The sequence below is a fragment of the Alexandromys fortis genome, unplaced genomic scaffold, assembly GCF_014885135.2.
Source record: "Alexandromys fortis isolate MF-2015 unplaced genomic scaffold, M_Fortis_MF-2015_v1.1 scaffold_1, whole genome shotgun sequence".
NCBI classification, from domain to species: domain Eukaryota; kingdom Metazoa; phylum Chordata; class Mammalia; order Rodentia; family Cricetidae; genus Alexandromys; species Alexandromys fortis.
In genome coordinates, this window is record NW_026067927.1 from 3,665,716 (window position 1) to 3,687,001 (window position 21,286).

The following is a 21,286-nucleotide window of genomic DNA, read 5'->3' on the forward strand; positions in this document are numbered from 1 at the left end:
CTGTTATTTGAATTTTGTTTCATGCAGTCTATAGGTGCAGAGACTGGAAACACCACGCTTGCAGTACTACCTTTTCTGGCCTTTGCTAATTAGTTCATGTAACAGCACAGCTAAGATACTAGGTCCGACCAGTTCTCCACTCTTTGACAACTAGAGATGACAGTTTTCCCTTTCTTCCAAACCATTACAGTCTGCCCTAGGAAACATGACCACCTTTTCTTTTGCAGTTTTAAAAGAAGGTAGACAACTAACCTACGAGAAAGTGGACTTGAAAAACATTAGGGCCATGCTGAACAGCAATGACGTCAGCGAGTACTTGAAGATCTCACCTCACGGCTTGGAGGTAACGCTTTCACGGACCTTTTGAGGGCCAAAACTACTTTCCCCCATTTTTATGCCCTGCTTCAGAACAATGGTTAACAGAACAGGTAGAGGCTTTTCTTCTATCTGAAGAGTGGCTAGAAGTAGAAGTGGTAGGGATAGAGATTGCTTTGGGATGCCGCTCACTCAGTTACAGCCCACAGAGCTGCGTCCATTGTAGTGCTACAGTGCTTGTTGACTGGTTCACATGTGTCTGAATTGTTTGTTTGTGGGACTCAATTCCTAAGTAAATGTTCTACTACTGAGTTACAGCCCTAGCTAAATATGTTTTTAAACACTTCAAAATATTTTATCTTATGTATATGGATATTTTGCCTGCCTATATGTCTATGTACTATTTCCCTTCCTGGTGCCTATGGAGGCCAGAAGTCATTGGATCCCCTGGATCTGGAGTTACAGAAGTTTGTGAGCCACCATGTGGGTGCTGGGACTCACATGGTCAGTGATCTTAACTGCTGAGCCATCTCTCTTAGCTCTATATCTGTTTTTAATCTTTGTCATTTTATTCAACTAAAAGTATGAAGACAGATGTTTCTCAAAGAAGCCTCTCCTTCTGCAAATGCCCACATAGCCAATTGTGCTAGACCTGGTGCTTCCCTTTCTTGTGTTGAATATTGCCAGTCTTATACTGCTTATATACAGGAAAGTACCAAGGACGAGGCATTTCAGAATTGAAGTACAAGTTGAACAGTGGTTGCCAAATCCCTTTTGTCATTTTGTCTTTGAATTCTATGTAGATACCCTGTCTTTACCTTTTCCTTCTTCATCTGATGAAGACAATGTTCACATTTATAAAGATGCTGATCTACAGCAAGCTCTCTAAGTACTGAAAAACAAAACCAGTAGCTTTAACTACTTGCAGCTGCAGCTATCTTTGAAACCCTAGAAGTCACTCAGTTTGATGCTTTTTAAAATTACTGAAGATGGGCAGTGGAGCATTGATAAGGAAAAAAAAAAAAAAAAAAAAACCTCTGTCCCGTCTTCCAGTTACTGATGGATTGATTTGTACTCCTTGGTTCTGCCAGGCTCGCTGTGATGCCTCCTCCTTTGAGAGTGTCCGCTGCACTTTTTGTGTGGACACTGGGGTGTGGTACTACGAAGTAACAGTAATCACTTCTGGTGTCATGCAGATTGGCTGGGCTACTCGAGACAGCAAGTTTCTCAACCACGTGAGTACCAGGGGAGTGCAAATGAAACAGCGGCAGCTTGCTTTTCCAGTGGACAGGTGGATATGTTTATCTTCAGACAGGTTTGCTTAATAGCTAGGTGGTGCCAGACTCCTAACAGAGGCTTGCTGTGCTGATGTAGAACTAGGAAACAAGCGGAGATCCCTCTCAATCTCTGGGCTTTTCCCTTTATTTGCTTGTTTGTTTGTTTTTTGTTTCTGTTTTTCAAGACAGGGTTTCTCTGTGTAACAGCCTGGAACTCATTTTGTAGACCAGGCTAGCCTCGAACTCAGAGAGATCAGCTTGCCTCTTTCTCCCTAGTGCTGGAATTAAAGGCGTGCGCCACCACCACTCGACTAGAAATATGTCTTTATGGCTCTCCTGTAGTCCCAACCATATTTGGGGCCCAGTTATCGAACTGTAACAGGGGACATCTATTATTCCATTTTGTTTTTTGTTATTTTTGAGATGGTGTTTCTCTGTATAGCCCTGACTGTCCTGGAACTTGCTGACCTTAAACTCAGAAATCCACCTGCCTCTGCCTTCTGAGTCCTAGTTGTAAAAGTGTACGCCACCACAGCCTGGTTGGCAATGGATGATTTTTACCTTTGAGATTAAATTTTGGAAACCTTGTAGGGTTTGGAAACCTTATAAGGTTGCCAGAGAGATGATTCAGTAGTTAAGAGTGCTTTCTGCTCATCCCAGAGGACCTGAATTTGGTTCCTAGTACCCACGTGAAGCTACTAACAACCACTTGTAAATCCAGCTTCAGGAGATCCAACAACCCTTTCTGGCTTCTTTGGGTGCCCACATACATATTGCACACACACACTAACATACACATAAATAAAAAATAAAAATGCATCTTTAAATAAAGGAATCTTTGACTGGGCAGTGTTAGTGCATGCCTTTAATCCCACTATTCAGGAGGCAGAGGCAGGTGAATCTCTGAATTGAGGCCAGTCTGGTCTACAGAATGAGTTCCAGGACAATCAAAATATATGTAGAAACCATTTCGAAAAAACCGAAAGAGAAAACAAAAAAAAAAAAATCTTTAGCTGGGTGGTGGTGGTACACACTTTAAATCCCAGCACTTGGAAGGTACAGGCAGGCAACTTCTATTGAGTGCAAGACCAACATGATCTATAGAGTGAGTTCCAGGGGTGCCAGAACTGTTAAGCAGAGAAACCTTGTCTCGGGAAGTGGAGGTCCTGGGTCCTGTCTCAAAGGAAAAAGAGAACCATGTATAAATTCTCTTTCCATAGCATTAAATATTGGCTAACTTTTCTTATTTGATTTTTTTACCTTGTAATTAATAGGCACATTTATTTTCAATATTTATTTATCTTTTGTTTTAGAAAGTGCTGAAGTAAAGGGAAGTCTAAATCTTCTATAGTAAGTAGGCCTGGGATACCACTAATGTGGGAGTGTCATGGTTCCTTCAGGTGGATACTTTTCCTTTTGGAAATAAGGTCTTGCTAACCTATATCATTATATGGCCCAAACCTGAAACTCACGGTGCTCCTCTTACTTCAGCCTCCCAAGTGCAGGGATATAGGCCTACACCACCACACCTGACTAGACATACCCTTCAGCACCTAACCCAACTGAATTTCTACTGTTAGTCAAATTTTATGATATATGAGCTTTATTTTTGGAGAAAACGTGGATGATGGGTGATGCTGGTGCAGCAGGAAGGGTCCTCAGTCCTTGGGAGGCCTAGCTAGGTTGAGTCATCATCAGGACTGCAGGGCTTGTGAAGGTAAGCCAAAGACAAGGAGTGGATCCCTGTCACCAGGCTGGGCCAGTGCCTGGTTAAGGACATGAACATCTAGTCCCTGGAGGAGATCTGCCTATTCTCCATGCCCACTAAGAAATCCAAAATTATTGATCATTCCTAAAGGATGAGGTTCTAAAAGACAGAAGCAGACGCTGCTGGTCAGTGGACCAAGTTCAAGGCTTTTGTTGCTATTGGGGACTACAATGGCCATGTTGGTCTTGATGTTAAATGATCCAAACAGGTCACCGTTGCCCTCCAAGGGGCCATCACCTTACCAAGCTTTCCATTATCCTTGTGTGGAGATGCTATAAGATCATCAAGCCCCACATCATCCCACACAAGATGGTAGGCCACTGTGGCTCTGTGCTGGTGTGCCTCATCTGGGGCAGAGGCACTGGCATTCTATCTGCTCCTGTGCCCAAGAAGCTGCTACTGACAGCCTGTTTTGATAACAGCTGCACATCATCAGCCAGGGGCTGTACTGCCCCCCTGGGCAACTTTGCCACCTTTGATGCCATTTCATAGCTAACCAACCCCTGATCTCATCAAGTCTCCTTATCAGGAATTCACTGATCATCTTGTGAAAATGCATACCAGAGTCTGCATTCAGAGGACTTGAGTTTTTGTACCAGAAAGATAAAATGAATTAAGTGTAGGGGAAAAAAAATTTATTTGAAATCAATTCAGCTTTGTCCAAGATTATTTTGTAAAACTCCTAGACTAGAAAGAGAATAGTTGTAAGAAAGAGCTAATGGGCAAGGTGGGATTAGCTGGACTCTTGCATTATGTGGACTGCAGTCTGCTGCTGTTTATTTGGGAACCTGTCATATTTGAAAACCTGGGATATTTTTGAGCTGCTGTGTAGTCAAAAGTTACTAGGTCTGAAAAATTCTATTGTTGTTGTGTGATGATTTTTACTCTTTTGGCTTTTTGAGTGCCTCTCAGCTCCCAAGTAAATTACATACGGAGGCTTATTCTTAGTTATGAATGCCCTGCCTTGGCTTGTTTCTTGCCAGCTTTTCTTAAATTATCCCGACTACTTTTTGCCTCTGCCCGCCCGCCCTCCCTCCCTCCTCCTCCTCCTCCTCCTCCTCCTCCTCCCTCCTCCTCCTCCTCNCTCTCTCTCTCTCTCTCTCTCTCTCTCTCTCTCTCTCTCTCTCTCTCTCTGTATATCTTACTTTCCTTCTTGCTCTGTAGACCAGGCTGGCCTTGAACTCTCAAAGAACCACCTGCCTTTGTCTCCCAAGTGATGGGATTAAAAGCGTGTATCCAGCTTAACTTTTTTTGTTGTTGTTGTTTTGTTTTTTTCGAGACAGGGTTTCTCTGTGGCTTTGGAGCCTGTCCTGGCACTAGCTCTTGTAGACCAGGCTGGTCTCGAACTCACAGAGATTCGCCTGCCTCTGCCTCCCAAATGCTGGGATTAAAGGCGTGCGCCACCATCGCCCGGCTTTTTTTTTTTTTTTTTCAGCTTAACTTTTTTTATGAGTACTGGGATTAAAGACACCACCACACCGGGCTACTTAACTTTTCAATGTTCTGCATAGTGCACATCAAGTACTAATTCTAATTCAGATATTCATTGTATTATAGTTAGGCAGTTTGTCAGAACTCTCTCCTGTCTATATCCTGACTACACTCTTTATCACATAGAACAAACAGGCTAGTGGGAACTGAGGTTTGTGTTTAATCATGTTTCATTCCCTTTAACTCTGTTCCTCACCATTGGTGCTTAAGGATGACAGTTGTTTGGCTTGCTTCTGTCTCCTCCACTTCTTTCATACTTCTATTTCTAATTATTTCTTCCCTTTGAAAACTGTTCTTATGTGGACTGGAGTTTGGTTCCTAGCACCCATGTTAGGTAGCCTATAACCAACTATATGCAGGGAATCTGAGGCCCCCTTCTGACCTCTACAGGTATGCATGCATGCATACATGCATATATACACACATACACAAATAAAAATAAATTTTTAAAAAATATTTTTGTTATGATTGGCTTATTTTTTTAGACAGGAGCAGTAGGCATGCTCCATGACATGCATGTGAAGGTTGGAGGACAACTTCCTGGAGACTGTTCTCTCCTCACATTTTAGGTTCCAGAGAGCAAACTCAAGTTGCCAGGCTTGACAACCAGTGCCTTTATTCACTGAACCATCTCCCTGTCCCTGTTTATTTTTCTTGTTTGTTTGTTTATGGGCAAGCACTGAAAATAAGATCTCACTCACAACCACTTCTGGGCAGCACACTTGTGCAAGTGAGGTGAGGGCCTTCTCTCTCAGTAGGGGTAAAATGAGGGCAGGTATCAGAGTCAGCAGGATATCCAAGAGGAGCCCCAGTGAGAGCCCATTATCAGTAATCTAGCAGAAGCCAGAGGCCTGGAACCAGACCAATGACTATTAGCAATGAACTCTTACAAGTGAAGATGAATGGGCTAAAGGGTCAGCTGTGACTCACAGAGGAACATGATAGCTGCCACAATGGTACTCTTTTTGTCTTGTTTGGTTTGGTTTTTGGTTTTTCTTTTAAATTTTGCTTTGTTTTTAGTGGTGAGATCGCAAGGGCAAAGGGTAGACGCAAGGGGATGGGAGATAAGTAGGATCAGGTGCATGATGTAAAATCGACAAAGAATCAATAAAAGTTAAAATAATAATAATAATAATAAAGATCTCACTTACCCTTTTCGTTTGTTGAGACAAGGTCTCATGAACCCTCCTAGCCCTGCCTCTGCCTCCTAAGTCCTGGTATTTATAGGTGTGCCTGGCTCCCATTCACCCTTGTATATTAATTCTGGGCAATAATTGAAAGGTAACAAGCAAAGCCTGGCAGTGGTGGCGCACACCTTTAATCCCATCACTTGGAGGCAGAGGCAGGTGGATCTCTGTGAGTTTGAGGCCAGCCTGGTCTGCAGAGCAAATTCCAGGACAGGCTCCAAAGCTACAGAGAAACCCTGGGGAGGAGGGGGGGAGGTAGCAAGTAATAAAAGAAATTGATTGTTGAGAACCTATAAAATTTTCAAATTGGACTGTTATCAAAATAATTTTGAGCTAAGTACTCATTATTTTACATTCATAAAATCTGAGGATGTGGGCATTTTTTGAGTCTACCACATTCAGGAAAGTTGGCTTGGCCACAGGGAAGTGGCAAGTCTACAGTTCTTGTAAATTTGCTTTTCTTAGAACTAGTCTACAAGGAAGCTGACTGCCCTTCAGGAGGCTGTTTCCTTTCTCAGGAATGGTCTGAGAACTAACCTGGCTACAGGTGTGAGAGTGCCTGCAGCAAGGGAAGCACTGGGCAGATCTGTGTTGGTGGAACTGGTATCTGTTTACTTGGAACTAGGCTTCTCTGTTAATTTGATATCTTCCAAGTACCGTAGGCTTTCTCTTCATCCAGAAAAGCTTAGGATGCTACCTACTAGGTCTCCCCATGTTAGAGTAGGTAGAGTCTCGTTAATCTTCTGGGCCTTGTCTCTCTTCAGGAAGGATACGGCATTGGGGACGATGAGTATTCCTGTGCCTATGATGGCTGCCGGCAGCTGATTTGGTACAATGCCAGAAGTAAGCCTCATGTGCACCCGTGCTGGAAGGAAGGTATTCATTCTTCACCTTGAATTTGTCACCTGGGTTAGGACAGCTAGTTTTCATCAGGCATTCACTGTGGCAGGCTGTAAATATCTTCATAGGAGACTTAGAGTCAGCATCACTGTCATGACTGTGAAAGGTATTCCCTTATAGACTTTACCTGTTGTGGCAACCCTTCTGAAGCAAAAGCATTTCAGAATATTAAGTTCTTAGGAGCTGTAGAAATGGCTCACATGTAGAAACACATGCTGCTTTTCCAGAGGATCTGAGGTCATTTCCAGCACCCTGCCTGTAACTCCAGCTCCAGGAGAATCTAATACTTTCTAGCATCCATGGGCACATACACTCGTGTGCACATAAAATACATGCACTTGTTTCTTCACCAAAGACAGGAACCAAAGCCACAGAGAAACCCTGTCTCGAAAAAACAAAAAATAAAAAATAAAAAAAAGAATATAAACCAACTAGGACATGTACATACATAAAAATGTGTGTAAATAAACATATAAATGTATGTGGGTGTTTTGCATACATGTATGTTTGTACACCATATGTATTCCTGGTGCCCACGGAGGTCAGAAGGGAACTGGAGTTAGAGATGGCCATGAACTACCATGTGGGTGCTGTGATTCAAACTCAGGTCCTTTGGAAGAACATCCAGTGCCCTTAACTGCTGAGCCATCTCTACAGCTCTAGAGGTTTTTTTTTCCCAGCACTAAAAATTGATATGTATTTATTTTCCACTGTTATGCTTCATTTCCTGAACAAGTTTCTAGGTTATGAAAAATAACACTACTAGTGCTGGAGATGTAGCTCAGGTGGTAGAGAGCTTGTCTGCCACGAATGGAGGCCCTAGGTTCAGTCTCTAGCACTGAGATATCTGGGTATAGTGGTATAACCAGTAATCCCCAGGACTCATGAGATAGAGGCAATAGGATCAAAAGTTCAAGATTATTCTCAGCTACATACCAAATTCAAGGCCAGAAGAACACAAAGCATGATTGGCTTATCATGGTATGATGTACCTATAATCCTAACATTCAGGAGGCTGAAGCAGGAGGATTTCACATTTGAGACCATCTTGGGCTACATAGCCAGTTTGAGACTAGCTAAGGCCGCATACAAAGATCCTATCTCAGAAAATCCAAAAACAAACAATAAAATAATGTTTAATGCTTTCAGTATTTTATTATAAACTGGAACAAAAATGAGATCTCACTTTAAAAGAATGTATGCTTCAAAACAAAAACATTTTTGCAATTGTTATCTAGGGCATTTTAAATCTTTCCCGAGAGACAAATCAGCACATAATTTTATCTTACCCAGTATGTACATTTTTTTCACTTTTTAGCCTCTTGAAATTGGGATGCATCTTATACAGTTGGTGGCTTGTCATGGTTTAGTGGAAGCACAGGAAACAAAGTTAAGCATGTTGAATATGGCAGCTTAGTACAGGGCCATTGAGGCTCTTGAGGGATCTGGGTAACACAAGCCTAACAGTGTTTGGTTTATCTTCCAGGCGACACAGTAGGGTTTCTGTTAGACTTGAATGAAAAGCAAATGATCTTCTTTCTAAATGGCAACCAGCTGCCTCCTGAGAAGCAAGTCTTTTCATCCACCGTGTAAGTAGCTCTTTTCAGTCAAAGATTGAGTAGATTCATGGGATGTACTTTTCTCAAGAATAAAAAAAAAACAAACACCTTTGTTCTTTTATCTAAGCAATTATGAGAAATGGATTTATTTTAATTATTTAGAGCTCCATTTGTTATGTCCTCTGTGATACAGAAAGATAAAGGTGTCTCCCCTGGCTCACAGGCCTGTCCTGCTTCCCTTCTCCCAGAATGACTGACTCATTCCAACTTTCTCAAAGTGACTCTGTATATGAACTTGGTCTTAGGAATTCTGTTGACCTCTGTGCTCATTTTTATTTGTAGATCTGGATTTTTTGCTGCAGCTAGTTTCATGTCATATCAACAATGTGAGTTCAATTTTGGAGCAAAACCATTCAAATACCCACCATCTATGAAATTTAGCACTTTTAATGATTACGCCTTCCTAACAGCTGAAGAAAAGATCATTTTGCCAAGGTAAGAGTCTGCCCAGGCTCTTTCCAGACTGTCTTGTGCTTCTCAAGGAAAATCATAACAGCTTATGGGATATTTTTTTCAGCATTGAACAAGTAACTTTGAACAAATAATCTCACTGAAAAGGTTAACTTTCTGAGAAATATAGATTAGTAAAACAGATCCTAGGAAGTTACATATAAACAAGTACTGACCAGAGGTAGTGTAAAATTTATTTGAAAATAAAAATTAAAATCTTTGTCTAACTAAAGCAGGTAGTTTCACAAGAGCTCTCACTATCAAATTGTAAATGATAGCTTCATTATTATTTAAAGCAGCGGCTCTCAATCTGGGCATCAAATGATCCTTTTATAGGGGTTACCTAACACCCATAAAACATAGATATTTACATTACAGTTCATGACAATAGCAAAATTACAGGTATGGAGTAGCACTGAAAATAATTTTATAGTTGAGGGTCATCACAACGTGACCTGTGTTAAAGGGTCAAAGCTTTAGGAAGGTTGAAAACCACTCATTTAAAGTATTATAGAGCCCAAAGAAAAAGAAGGAACATGTCCACATTCTTTTTATGAGTTAAATAATGTTGATGTAAAAGTCAGAAAAGGACTGGTATGGTGGTTCCTACTTTTAATCTTACCACTGGGGAGGCAGAGGTAGGAAAATCATTGTGAGGTTGAAGCTACCATGGGCTCAGAAAAGAGAGAGCCTGTCTCAAAAAGAATAACTAAATAAAAATCAGAAAAATAGAACACATTCACACACATACACAAAAATGCCAACTAACTTCACTGGAATATCTGTATAAAAGTCCTTAATATTGGAAAATCAGTACATCTATTAACAGACTTGATTTATTGGAAGCCACTTCTTGGGGTATAAACTGCATAACAAACATGCTGATGCTGTTCTACAGCCATGAGCACACAAAAAGCTGTCTGAGGTAACATTGCCCTTATTTGACAGAAACTGACATTGGCTTTATCTCCTGAATGAATGCCTGCTTATCTTCCTTATAAAATGATTGTAGTCTGTTCCTTCAGCTAGGGAGATAGTCCAGCTGCTTCCTAGTAATTACTGCTTATTGAAGCCTGTTACACAGTGTGAGCCAAAGTTTATCATTTCTTTAAAGAGGGCAGCTATCTGGGTCAGTATGAGGCAGGGGACTCGTATTACTAGTGTTATATCAATAAGATAGTCTCTCAGCAGTCAAGGAGACTATACTGGCCAGGACATAGCTTGTGTTAAACCATATGCAATACCCATAAGTGTAACTGTAATGCAGTGAAATCCTGGCTTCTGTTTTGAAGCACAACATAGCTGTAAGCAGCCTCTTTCTTTACCTTACACCACATCTCAGTGACCCAGCAGTTTCAGGTGAATAGAACATGTCTCAGTAGGGGCAGCAAAGCCTTGGCAGTACTCTAAGAACACAAAGACCACTTAGTGTATTCAGGCATCTGAGGATATTGTCCCTTAGAGCTTCTGTGCAGTTTGTCTTGATGAGACAGAGATTGTGAACTTTAGTTGCTCTTGGTGAAAATCTGAGGTGACACCTCCCTCCTGACATACCTCAGTCCTTTGTTTGCCTGCTTTTCCAGGAGTGAGACTCATAATTCACCTGAAGGGCACAGCTGATCCATCTATGAGTTCCCCTGCTTCTTCAGGGTTAAACTTCCCAGAATAGGGGTAGGAAGTCATCTTTTATGGCCAGTTTATGCTTATCAACTTGGCAACCGAATATTCATATAACACTCAGAGTTTCTCCTATCTTGAATAAGAACAACAGGTTACAAGTTAGGTCAGTTTCATTCTGAATCTAGACTTTGTTGTCTCTAACAATGACACAAAGTTTTTGACACAGGCTTTGCCGTGCAGACCTATACTCCGAGCTACTACAGAAGCTGAAATAGGAGGATTGCAACTACCACCTGGAATTTTGTTGTTTATATTATGTTTATTCTCTATTCTCCTCGTGTATTTTATTAACCTCTTTATTATGCTAAATTTAAATACATACAAAATAGTAAAAGAATCGCATAGTGAAGCCCTTGCTTTTCCTGTGCTTTTCCCACATCATCTGTTAGTAACCCCATTTCCATTCCAGCTTCTGTCACTACTCACTGTCCAGACAGCAAGGCTCAATTCCCCCATGCCCTCACATGTCTACTAAGATTTGCTTCATGAGGCCCTCCTTGACTGCCATTCTAACCCCTATGTCTCTCATACCTGTAAGCATTCTTTTTCCCTTTTCCCAGTTTATTTTCTGTCATGCTATTCATCAGCATTTAACATAGTTTTTAGTTGTCTCCCCCACCGCCACTCTAGAGCATGGGCTCCATAGAAACAGTTACTTCTTTTTGTATTTGTGGTTGCTATTTTTTTCACCCTGTGTGCTCTAGAGCCCAGGCTTCCCAAATGCTGATTCTAGCTGTGTGCCACCATGCCTAGCTAAGGATACTTATTTGATCTCCTGCTCACTGCTGCGCTGAATTGTCATGATTTGGGTTAGTGACAGGCACATAGCAAGCCCATAAGTGAACTTGAGGAGAGCAGTTCTTCCTGTCTGCTTTCCTGTCCATGCTGAATGGAAGTGTATTGGAAGAGTTCAAATCTAAGGTGTCTAAACTTGCAGGGAGTTTGCATGTCATAAATCCCTTGTGCGAAAACTGTGGGTGTTTTCCCTGGGAAAGGTGTGTGCTTTTCACCAAATTCTCAATATATGTTACTTAAACCATTGAAATTTGCTGGTAAAAGAACACTGGACTTAGACCAAAGGATTTGAATTTGGTTTGGTTTGGTTTTGTTTTTCAAGACAAGGTTTCTCTGTGTGTTATAGTCCTAGCTCTTGTAGACCAGCGTGGCCTCGAACACACAGAGGCCACTACCTGCCTCTACCTCCCGAGTGCTGGGATTAAAGGCGTGTGCCTCCACCGCCCAGCCAAATTTGATTTCTGTTTATTAAGTTTTATGTAATTCATCTCATATAACTTTAATTTTTTTATCTGTAAAATGACGCTCTAGCCTCCTTCACTCTGCTAAGGCTGAGATGTGTGAAAACTTTACTGAACAAAAACTGTGGAGTATATTTTCCCTGGGTAAGGCTTTTTGTGAGCATTTCATGTGGCCCATGTTGACTCCTTGTTAACAAAATGAATTTCCTATTGCTTTATCTGCTCAGGCACAGGCGCCTCGCTCTGCTGAAACAAGTCAGTATTCGAGAGAACTGCTGTTCACTCTGTTGTGATGAGGTAGCAGACACACAGCTGAAGCCATGTGGACACAGGTGAGAGGAGCTGCTTCGTGGATCTTTCACACATCACATTGAGCAACATTTCATACGGCTCTTGAGTGACTTCTGGGGCTTTAGCAGATCCATAGCTGTTCTCCAGGGTTGTTAGATTATCAGGACTATAGTGAACTGAGTGAGGAATTAAATTGCCAAGGACAAGCTATTTGCTATGAAAGTTATTCAGATAAACACATACACAAATAGATTGGGTGGCCAGGGAGAGGGGTGTTCAAGACAGGGTTTCTTTGTAGCTTTGGCTGTTCTGGAACTTGCTCTATTGACCAGGCTGACCTTGAACTCACAGAGATCCACCTGCCTAATCCCTAATCCAAATTCTGGGATTAAAGGCATCTGCTACTAAACCTGGTTTAAGTTTTTTTATGTAATTTTGGCTTTACAAAATGTGAAAGGGTAATGTTGCCTATGAGCTTCTTGGGACATCACTTAGAGGTTACCTCCTCACCAGCTTTTTACACTCTTAGCCATTAAAAAAGTGCAGCTCCCATGCCATCTCAGCCAATCAGCTCTGTAAAAAGAATTTCCAGGACACCTGGATCCTGTAGGACAGTGTCTTAGCATCACCAGAGCAACAAATGAGCCGGTCTTTCCTGAAAAGTCATCCCGACTAATATTAGGAAGATGTGAGTAGTATACTCAGCCTGTGGGCAGCACTCATGCTGACAATACATGCTTCTTGTGTCCATCACAATTTGACACCTGGTGTTTTTGACAAATCTGTAGTAACCTTATTGCCCGGATGTCTTGACCCTAGAATTATGGACCACAGTTTGCCGTCACAGGAGTGACTCAGCCTGAATCGTTGACCAGGGTCTTCTGAAGCATGTTGTTACCCAATAGGCTGTTAGAATGGATGCACTGTGTTTCTTTTCACCCTTAGCTATGAAGTTTCTCTGCTGTTGCCCAGAATTTCTAAGATTGAACACCTTTGCAGGATTTAGTTATCAGGGCCTTACAGGCAGATACAGAATTTAAAGGTCTGATACCCTTTTCCTTCTTTGTTTCCAAATAGAAGGATCTGATCTTCATCTGTGAGCCCTTTGACCCTTCCTATGTTTATGTTGTTGTTGTTGTTTTGGTTTGGTTTGGTTTGTTTTTTCTGTAGCTTTGGAGCCTGTCCTGCAACTAGCTTTTGTAGACCAGGCTGGCCTCGAACTCAGAGACCTGCCTGTTTCTGCCTCCCAAACGCTGGGATTAAAGGCTTTCCTATGGTGTCTTAAACACAACTAAGGACTCATTGATGAGAACTAGTGTGTAAAGACTTAGAACTAATTACCCTGAATATGTGGTCATAGTTTCTACAACAGAGTTGGAAAGAAATTTAAAAGAGTTACAAGAATACTATATCTTAGAGTTTTTTGAGGGCGATGGTGACGAAAAGAAATCAGGATAAAATAAATGATGAGACCTAGAAGAGGCTGAAAATGAAATCACTCCTCTTGTTGTAGCAAATGGTTATGGAGTCGGCCTTTGCCTTTCTCCCAAAGGCACTAAACCTGGATAGTTTTACTGGTGAGTTTTTTATAATTTTCAGGGCAGAGTAGTTCAAATCTATCTAAACTTCTCTCAATCACAGGTAAAATAAATCTACTACTATTTTTACAAAATCTGCAGGGCAAACACACTAAAAATCAAAAAAGAAAACACATGGTGGCTCACAACCACCTACAGTTCCAGAAGATCCCATGCCTTCTGACCTCTGAGGGCACCAGTAGTACACAGAAATATGGACATACACGTGAAACACTCAAAAAAAAAAAGTAAATCAAAAAAAATTAATAAATTAAGAATAGATAAAAATTTTCTTAGATAATCTGAAATATGTTTTTTTTTGGCTAAATGCTAACTTAGCACCTTTTAATGTTAATGTTTGGGCAGTGCAAGGGTAGAACTCAGGCCCTCACACGTGCTGGGCCGGTGCTATACCACTGAGCAGCATCTAACATTTTTCTTCATTTCTTTTTTCTTTTGCAAATTATGTTTGTTTTTGAGATGAGGTCTTGCTGTAGAGCCCAAGATGCTTTGCCTCAGCTTCATAAGTGCTGGCACTGTACATGTGACCACACACTAACTAGCATCTTTTTAATGGCGACATGATGGAAGCATTCTAAGATGTTGGGGACAAGACAAAGATACTTGTTGCTACTACTTTGATTTACCACATAATCCAGCACCTCTTCCTGCTTGGTGCATAAGTACCAACCTGTTTGTAGATCCATTTGAAAGTACTTTCTATATTGGCTTGGGAAACAAGCAGAAACTAAGAATGCAGCCAAGAAGTATGCCATGCTTCTATAAAGAAAAGCTAGGAGGGCTGGAGCACTAAAGGGTCCAGGTCCAATTTCCAGCTCCCACATGGAAGCTCATAACCATATGTAACTCTAGTTCCAGGGGATCCAATGCCTTCTGGCCTCTGCAGGTGCCGCACACAGTACACATACACAAAACATTTTTGATTAATTTTTTTTATTGAGCTATACATTTTTCTCTGCTTCCCTCCCTTCTTCTCCCCTCCCACACAAAATATTTTTAAAAACTGAAAATCTAGGGGCTAGAGATGGTTCAATGATTAAGGGCACTGGCTGCTCTTCAGAGGTCCTGAGTTCAATTCCCTACAACCATATAGTGGTTCACAGCCATCTGTAATGAGGTCTAGTACCCTCTTTGGGCCTTCAGGCAGACATACAGGCAGACATTGTATGCGAAATAAATAAATAAATAGATAAATCTATCTTTAAAAAAAAACTGAAAATCTAACTGTGTAATCGTGGTGCACACCTTTAATTCCAGCACTTGGGAAGCAGAAGCAGGCCGATCTCTGAGTTTGAGGCCAGCCAGGGCTGTTAGACAGAGAAACTCTCACTTGCCTTGCCCAGTCTTGATATGAGAGTTTATGCCTAGTCTTATTTTAACTTCTTAGACCTTGTTCAGTTGATAGCCCTAGGAGACCTGCTTTTTTCGTTTTGTTTTTTGGTTTTTGGCATTTAGGTTTTTTTGGAAAGGAAATGGAGGAAGGAGGCTTGGTTCTAGGGGAGAGGAAAGATTGGGGAAGGGACTGGGAGGGATTGAGGGAGGATAAACTGCAGTCAGAATGTACTATATGAGAGAAAAATTAAAATAAACTGAAAATCTAATATATACTAAAAGCATTTATTAGTCATATTAATTAGTCACATGTTATTATATAATAAGGTCATATCTGTGATGAAAAAAGTAAATATTACTGGGATAAATGACTAGCTGATAGGGGATAAATAGCATATATCCCTAAACATACACACACACATAGCACACACAAACATGTGTGTGTTTGTGTAATTTGTACATTTAGATTTTCTTGAGAAAGATGAGCTTTTATTTAACCCACAGAGGAGAAAGATGGAGGATCAAAAATAGGAGGGAGATTTAATTTTTATTTATAAATTCTCTTCATGTTATTTTCCAAACTATGCATGATTGCATGATTTGTACACTTTCTCCAACAGACTTGTTAACATTTCAGACTTAGCCAGCAGGTAGAGTTTGACCTTTTAAAGCATTAATTTAACTGGCATTTGTATCTTTTCCTTTAGCGACCTGTGCATGGATTGTGCCTTGCAACTGGAGACCTGCCCATTGTGTCGTAAAGAAATAGTGTCTAGAATCAGACAGATTTCTCATATTTCATGACACATGTGAAGAGATACCATGGACATATTTCTACTCGATTCCAACAATGTGGAAATGGAAAGAAAAAAAACCACACGAACATCTCTTACCAGTTGTACGCACATTGAAACTTATAGCCATGGCCAGATTTTATGCTAAAATTGGTAGTTTGTCAAAGACAAATTCTCTTAGAATCTAATCCAACTTGCCAGCCCTGAATTTCTTTTGAGGCCTAGGAGGCCGGATGTCAGCAGCTGGGCCTGTGGTACTTCCATGAAAAACAGCAGGTGACAAGGGTCTCCTGAATACTGAAGCCACGCCGGAATTCCTGTTGGGTTCATTTGGTTGTTTACACAAGGTGTTTGCGTCTTAGTCCACAGTTTTTATTTTGGGGTGAAGTCATTTTGGAGAAATAATTGACAGCGTGTCTGGGTTAAGCATCATTGATCAGAGAAACCCCGGTGTGTTAAGCATGGATATTGCACTGCAAGACTTGAATCTATAAACGTAGCATCACACAGGTCATTACTTCAAGCAACATGGAGATGCGGAAAGAAGGTGCACAGACTGTAGGAAAAAACAAAACAAACAAACAAGGAAAAAAAAAACAATTTTTTTTTTTTATATTTTAGTGATCCCAAAGAACATTCTAATTTTTTTAGGCTACAGAAAATTGGTGGTATTTTCACATTCATGGTGTTTCTATCCAGTTTCAGTACCCACATTTTGTGAGGAAAAATGTTTTACCAATGCAGGAGGAACTCTTAACCCAATTGCAATGTTAGACTGGAAAAAATTTGGTAGTTAGTGTATCTTTGAGGTACCATCAAATCAGGTTTTTTTTTTATTTTTAAAAAGTTTTTAATCAGTATTGTTTTTGGAAATCATATACTTTGAAACGCTTGAATTAATAGTCTCTAGAGGACAGTCTGAGAACACATATCCTGTTGTTTAAATAAATACATGTTTTTGAGTAGCAAGTTCAATCATGAATTGTTGACTCTGTCTTCATCAAGTGTTTTTATCCCTCTCAGGGTCTCTGGTGAAGACCTCAAGAGCTTGCTTTTTTTTTTCTCCAAGAAAATTGGAAGGTAGAATTGTAAATTTTTTAAGACTTATTTCATAATGGTGTACCTCAGCAACTGCCTTTCAATTTATGCCAAGTCCTTACTGAGTTTATACTTGAACAGTAGATGTCTTCTGAGTTTTACGGTGTCTTAAATTCACTGCACATTCTTTTCCTTCCTTTTCCCTCTTTCTTGTTTGTAGTTCATTAAACCTGTCCTACCACGGAGGTGACTGCCTTCCTGGCTGTACTTGCTGGGGTGCTGGATTTTTCCATGTCTCACTGGTCTTCCATAAATCCAAATATATACATATATATATAAGTCTATATACAGATAGAGTTATGTGTCCTCCTTCAGCTTGTGGTGAATGCAGTAATTTGCATTGAAGAATAAAGTATCTGTTGCATTTTTTACTCTAACACGTCCCAGCTCTCATTGGTGTCTTCTCCTAAAGCTCCTACTCTCAGGGTAGGAGAGAACGAAGTGTAAGAACTAAGGAAGAAAGTCAGACCTGTGATACCAGCACTCAGAAGGCTGAGACTGGAAGATTCACATGAGTTTGCAGGCAGCCCAGACTGCTCCACAGAGAGTTCCAGTTAGGGCTGGATAGCACTGGATCATTAGGTCAGGGGTAGAATACTGCCTGGCACGTGTTCCTTCCCTGGAACCTCAAAGGAAAAGAAAACTAAGAATTAAGTTTAGCCAGGCATGGTGCATGCCTTTTGTTCCAGCACCTGGAAGGCAGAGACAGACCAATCTAGGAGTTCCAGGCCAGGACTTACATAGTAAGGTCTTGCTAATTACATATCCATCAGGTAGCTCTTCATTGATAGGCTTCAATAGGTGCTGGCACTGTGCCTGTGTGGCTTCTCAGATATCTACTTACGGGGCAGCAGCAGGAAGAAGCAGTATAATTTCTGTGTACTGTGGTGATTTTATAGTGCCATGAAGGATAAGAATATGCTACCCAAAAGTACGTAGTTATGGGGAGAATGCGGCAGAACAACTTTAGATATTTGGGTAACATGGGTAAGGGAAGTTGTCAGAAGAAAACTAAGAGAGACATAAGGATGTAGCCAGGCAGCGGGATGAGGACAGACTTCTAGGAGTAGGTATCTAAGTGGGCATAGCACTGTGTAAAGGTCCTCACTAAGAAGGAAAGCTGGTGCAGGGGAGATAGGACGTGGTGGGAATAGTGTGCTCTGCCACAGGGGCTGTGCATGAAGCCCATGGTAAGGAGTTTGTATTTCCTCCTAAATACAACAAAAAGGCAATTGTTTATTAAGCTTGGAACTGCCTGGATAGTGTTCTTAGAGAATGGTTCTGCCCTCTGCTTGGGAATAGAATAGAGTGAGTGGGGCGGAGCTAGGGGAGCAGAAAATCTAATACAACAGGGGCTAAGGGATTGCGGAACCTGCCAGCTTTCTAGAAGTTTCCCCTTGAACTTTGTTCCTAAGGTGGCCTGCTTTTCCAATTTTTAACTTTGAGACTATAGAACAGAAGAGCTTCAGTAGGGAATTGATTAACCATTTGGAGTGGAAGCACATTTATCGTGGAGTCGCTTTTAAAAGATATATACTGCATATAGAAGAGAAAGAAGTGGATTGGTAAGCCACATGCAGACTCAGTCACTAAGTCAGAGGGAGAAAAGAATTTGTTAGGGCATTTCCACAGTGATTCACTGGGGGAAATCTAGAGTTTCAGCCAGAAAAAATTGTGAATTGCCATCTTCTTTTGAATGATGTAAAACAGGAAAATATCATGGTGCCATTTGCAGAGTTCCAGAAAATAATGATTGTGCCACAGAAACTGAAACCATGTTGGTCAGCAATAGAAAATGATTTTTATGATTTGAACCATCTTTAATATGTATCCTTGAAAACAAACCAGCTCTTTCCAGTGTTGTCCACTCTTTTATCTTGTGCTACTGCTTAGTCACTTAGGAAATATATGTGTAATTTTTTAATAAATATATATATAAATGCTTTTGAGGCAGGATCTCACTGTGTACCTTCCACTGGTCTGGCCTAGGACCAGCTGTGTAGACTAGTCTGGCATGGAACTCAGAGATCCTGCTGCCTCTGCCTCCCAGTGCTGGAATTAAAAGGCTTGTGCCACCCCCCTGGACAGGAATAGTTTTTTTTTGTGTGTATGTTTTTTGTTGGGTTTGGTTTGGTTGTTTGTTTTTTTGACAGGGTATATTACCATGTAGTTTTGGATGTCCTAGAACTCACTATGTAGACCAGACTGACCTCAAACTCAGAGATCTGCCTGCCTCTGCCTCCCAGGTGCTGGGACTAAAGGTGTGTGCCACTACGCCCAGCAGAAATAGTTTTAATGTAGCTAGTTATGGTGGCTGATACCTATAATGCCAGCATTTTACGGGCAGGTGGTTTGCTAGGAATTTGAAGATAGCCTAGATTACATTGTGAGTTCCAGGTCAGCCTGGGCTATAGAGTAAGAGCCCATGGCTATACAAGAGGACTCAGGTTTGATTTGTGTGGTATTGGTGTCTCACAACCATCTGTAACTCCACTTCCAACAGATCCAACACCTTCTGGCATCAGCCAACAGGCATGCATGTGGTGCAAAGACATATATGCAAGCAAAATATCCATACACGAAGAATAAATGTTTGAAAGGGTTTTTGTTTTGTTTTCTTTTGACGTTTTTTCCTAAAGAAAAAGTGCTGGCAAGATGATCATTCAGCAGGCAAAGGCACTTGGCACCAAGCTAATGACCTGAGTTTGATCCCTGGCCTCCATATTGTAGAAGGAGAGAACCAACTCCTGCAAGTTGTCCTGACCTCATGCACTGTGCACTGCCATGTGTATGCATACATATACAAATAAAATGTATTATTTTTTTAAATTAAAAGAAAACATGTATTTTTGTTTTCTGTTTTTTGTTTTAGGCAAAGTCTCACTATGTAACCCTGACAGACCTTGAACTCAAAGAGATCCCAGTTTTTTGTTTTTTTTTTTTTTAAAGAAGAGGATGTCGAATCTCAGAGCTAGAGTGAAATACAGTAAACAGAACTGCCTAATACAGGTGCTGGGAACTGAACTCTGGAAGAGCATAAGGTATTCAACCTATGAGTCATCTATCTAGCCTGAAAGACTTTATTTTATGCCAGGAGATATTGATGCATGTCTTTAATCCCAACACTTGGAAGGCAGAAGCCGGCAGATCTCTGAGTTCAAAGCCAGCCTGGTCTACAGAGGGAGTTACAGAACAGCCAGGGCTGCACAAAGAAACCACCGAGTGTTTTGCTCAAAGCTTCTGCTTCCTTGCAATATTTGGGGGGGGGGGGCTGCTTGTTGTTGTGTTGTTTTTGTTTTTTGACAGATCTCTTATAGTCCTGGCTGGTCTAGAACTCCCTGTATAGACCAAACTGGCCTCAAACAGAGACCTGCCTGCCTCCGCCTCCCCAGTGATGGAATTAGTGATATGCTTCCCCATGCCCAACAGGAACACTTGCTCTTCAGCCAAATTGCTGTTGTGTGAGAAAACCCAAACATCTCCAGAAAGCCTACCTGCTCACCGCCCAACTCCTAGCCATGGCCCACCACTAGGTTGCTTCCTACCTGAGCTCTCTGAGAGGCTTCTCAGATTCCACTGCGACCCTACCAGATGACTCCAAATGGAACAAAGGCGAGTTGTCCTTGCCAAGCCTTCCCAAAACACAGATTAATGAGTGAAACATTTGTTTTAGTCCACTAGGTTTCTTGGGGAGGAGGGGTTGTAAGTAGCAATAGGTAACTAGCAGGGGCAAAATTCCATTCCTTTCCTGTTGTGGTTCATGAAACAGCAGGCTAGTTCATGTAGCACAGAGGGAAGTGGGATATAAAGTGTGTAATAGAATCTTAGAGAGTTTGAACTGTCTGACCAGTGCTTGACCGTTATCGAGACTTTTTCTGATCCACCAGCCAGCTCCCAAATAATGATAGAGGCTTATTATGAAAGCTTGGCCTTAGTTTAGGTTTGTCCCACTAACACTTATAACTTAAATTAACCCATTTATATTAATTACATTTTGCGTCATGACTTTTTAACCTTATTTTTGTACTACCCGTCCTGCTTCCTTCTTGTGTCTCATCTCTGAAGCGCCTAGATTCCTTCTCCTCTTTCTCTCTCTGCCCAGAAATCCCACCTATTCCTCCTGCCTAGCTATTGGCCATTCAGCTCTTTATTAAACCTGTCACAACAATATAATCTCACACAATGTACAAATATCCCACAACTGCTTGATGGAACATCATTTTTAGATGC

General features: G+C 41.2%; 1 protein-coding gene across 2 annotated transcripts in view; it reads left to right on the top strand.

Annotated features, from left to right (window-relative positions):
• Rspry1 (ring finger and SPRY domain containing 1) overlaps positions 1-19,921 on the top strand; it is a 49,044-nt gene extending 29,123 nt beyond the window's left edge. For both annotated transcript variants that reach the window (XM_050143727.1, XM_050143728.1), the window contains exons 9-15: positions 228-343; positions 1,407-1,550; positions 6,803-6,914; positions 8,425-8,527; positions 8,840-8,992; positions 12,171-12,275; positions 15,872-19,921. In XM_050143727.1, coding sequence (XP_049999684.1) covers positions 228-343; positions 1,407-1,550; positions 6,803-6,914; positions 8,425-8,527; positions 8,840-8,992; positions 12,171-12,275; positions 15,872-15,968 — 830 coding nt within the window. In that variant the 3' untranslated portion in view covers positions 15,969-19,921. The remainder of the gene's footprint in view (positions 1-227; positions 344-1,406; positions 1,551-6,802; positions 6,915-8,424; positions 8,528-8,839; positions 8,993-12,170; positions 12,276-15,871) is intronic.
• Positions 19,922-21,286: the final 1,365 nt, after the last annotated feature.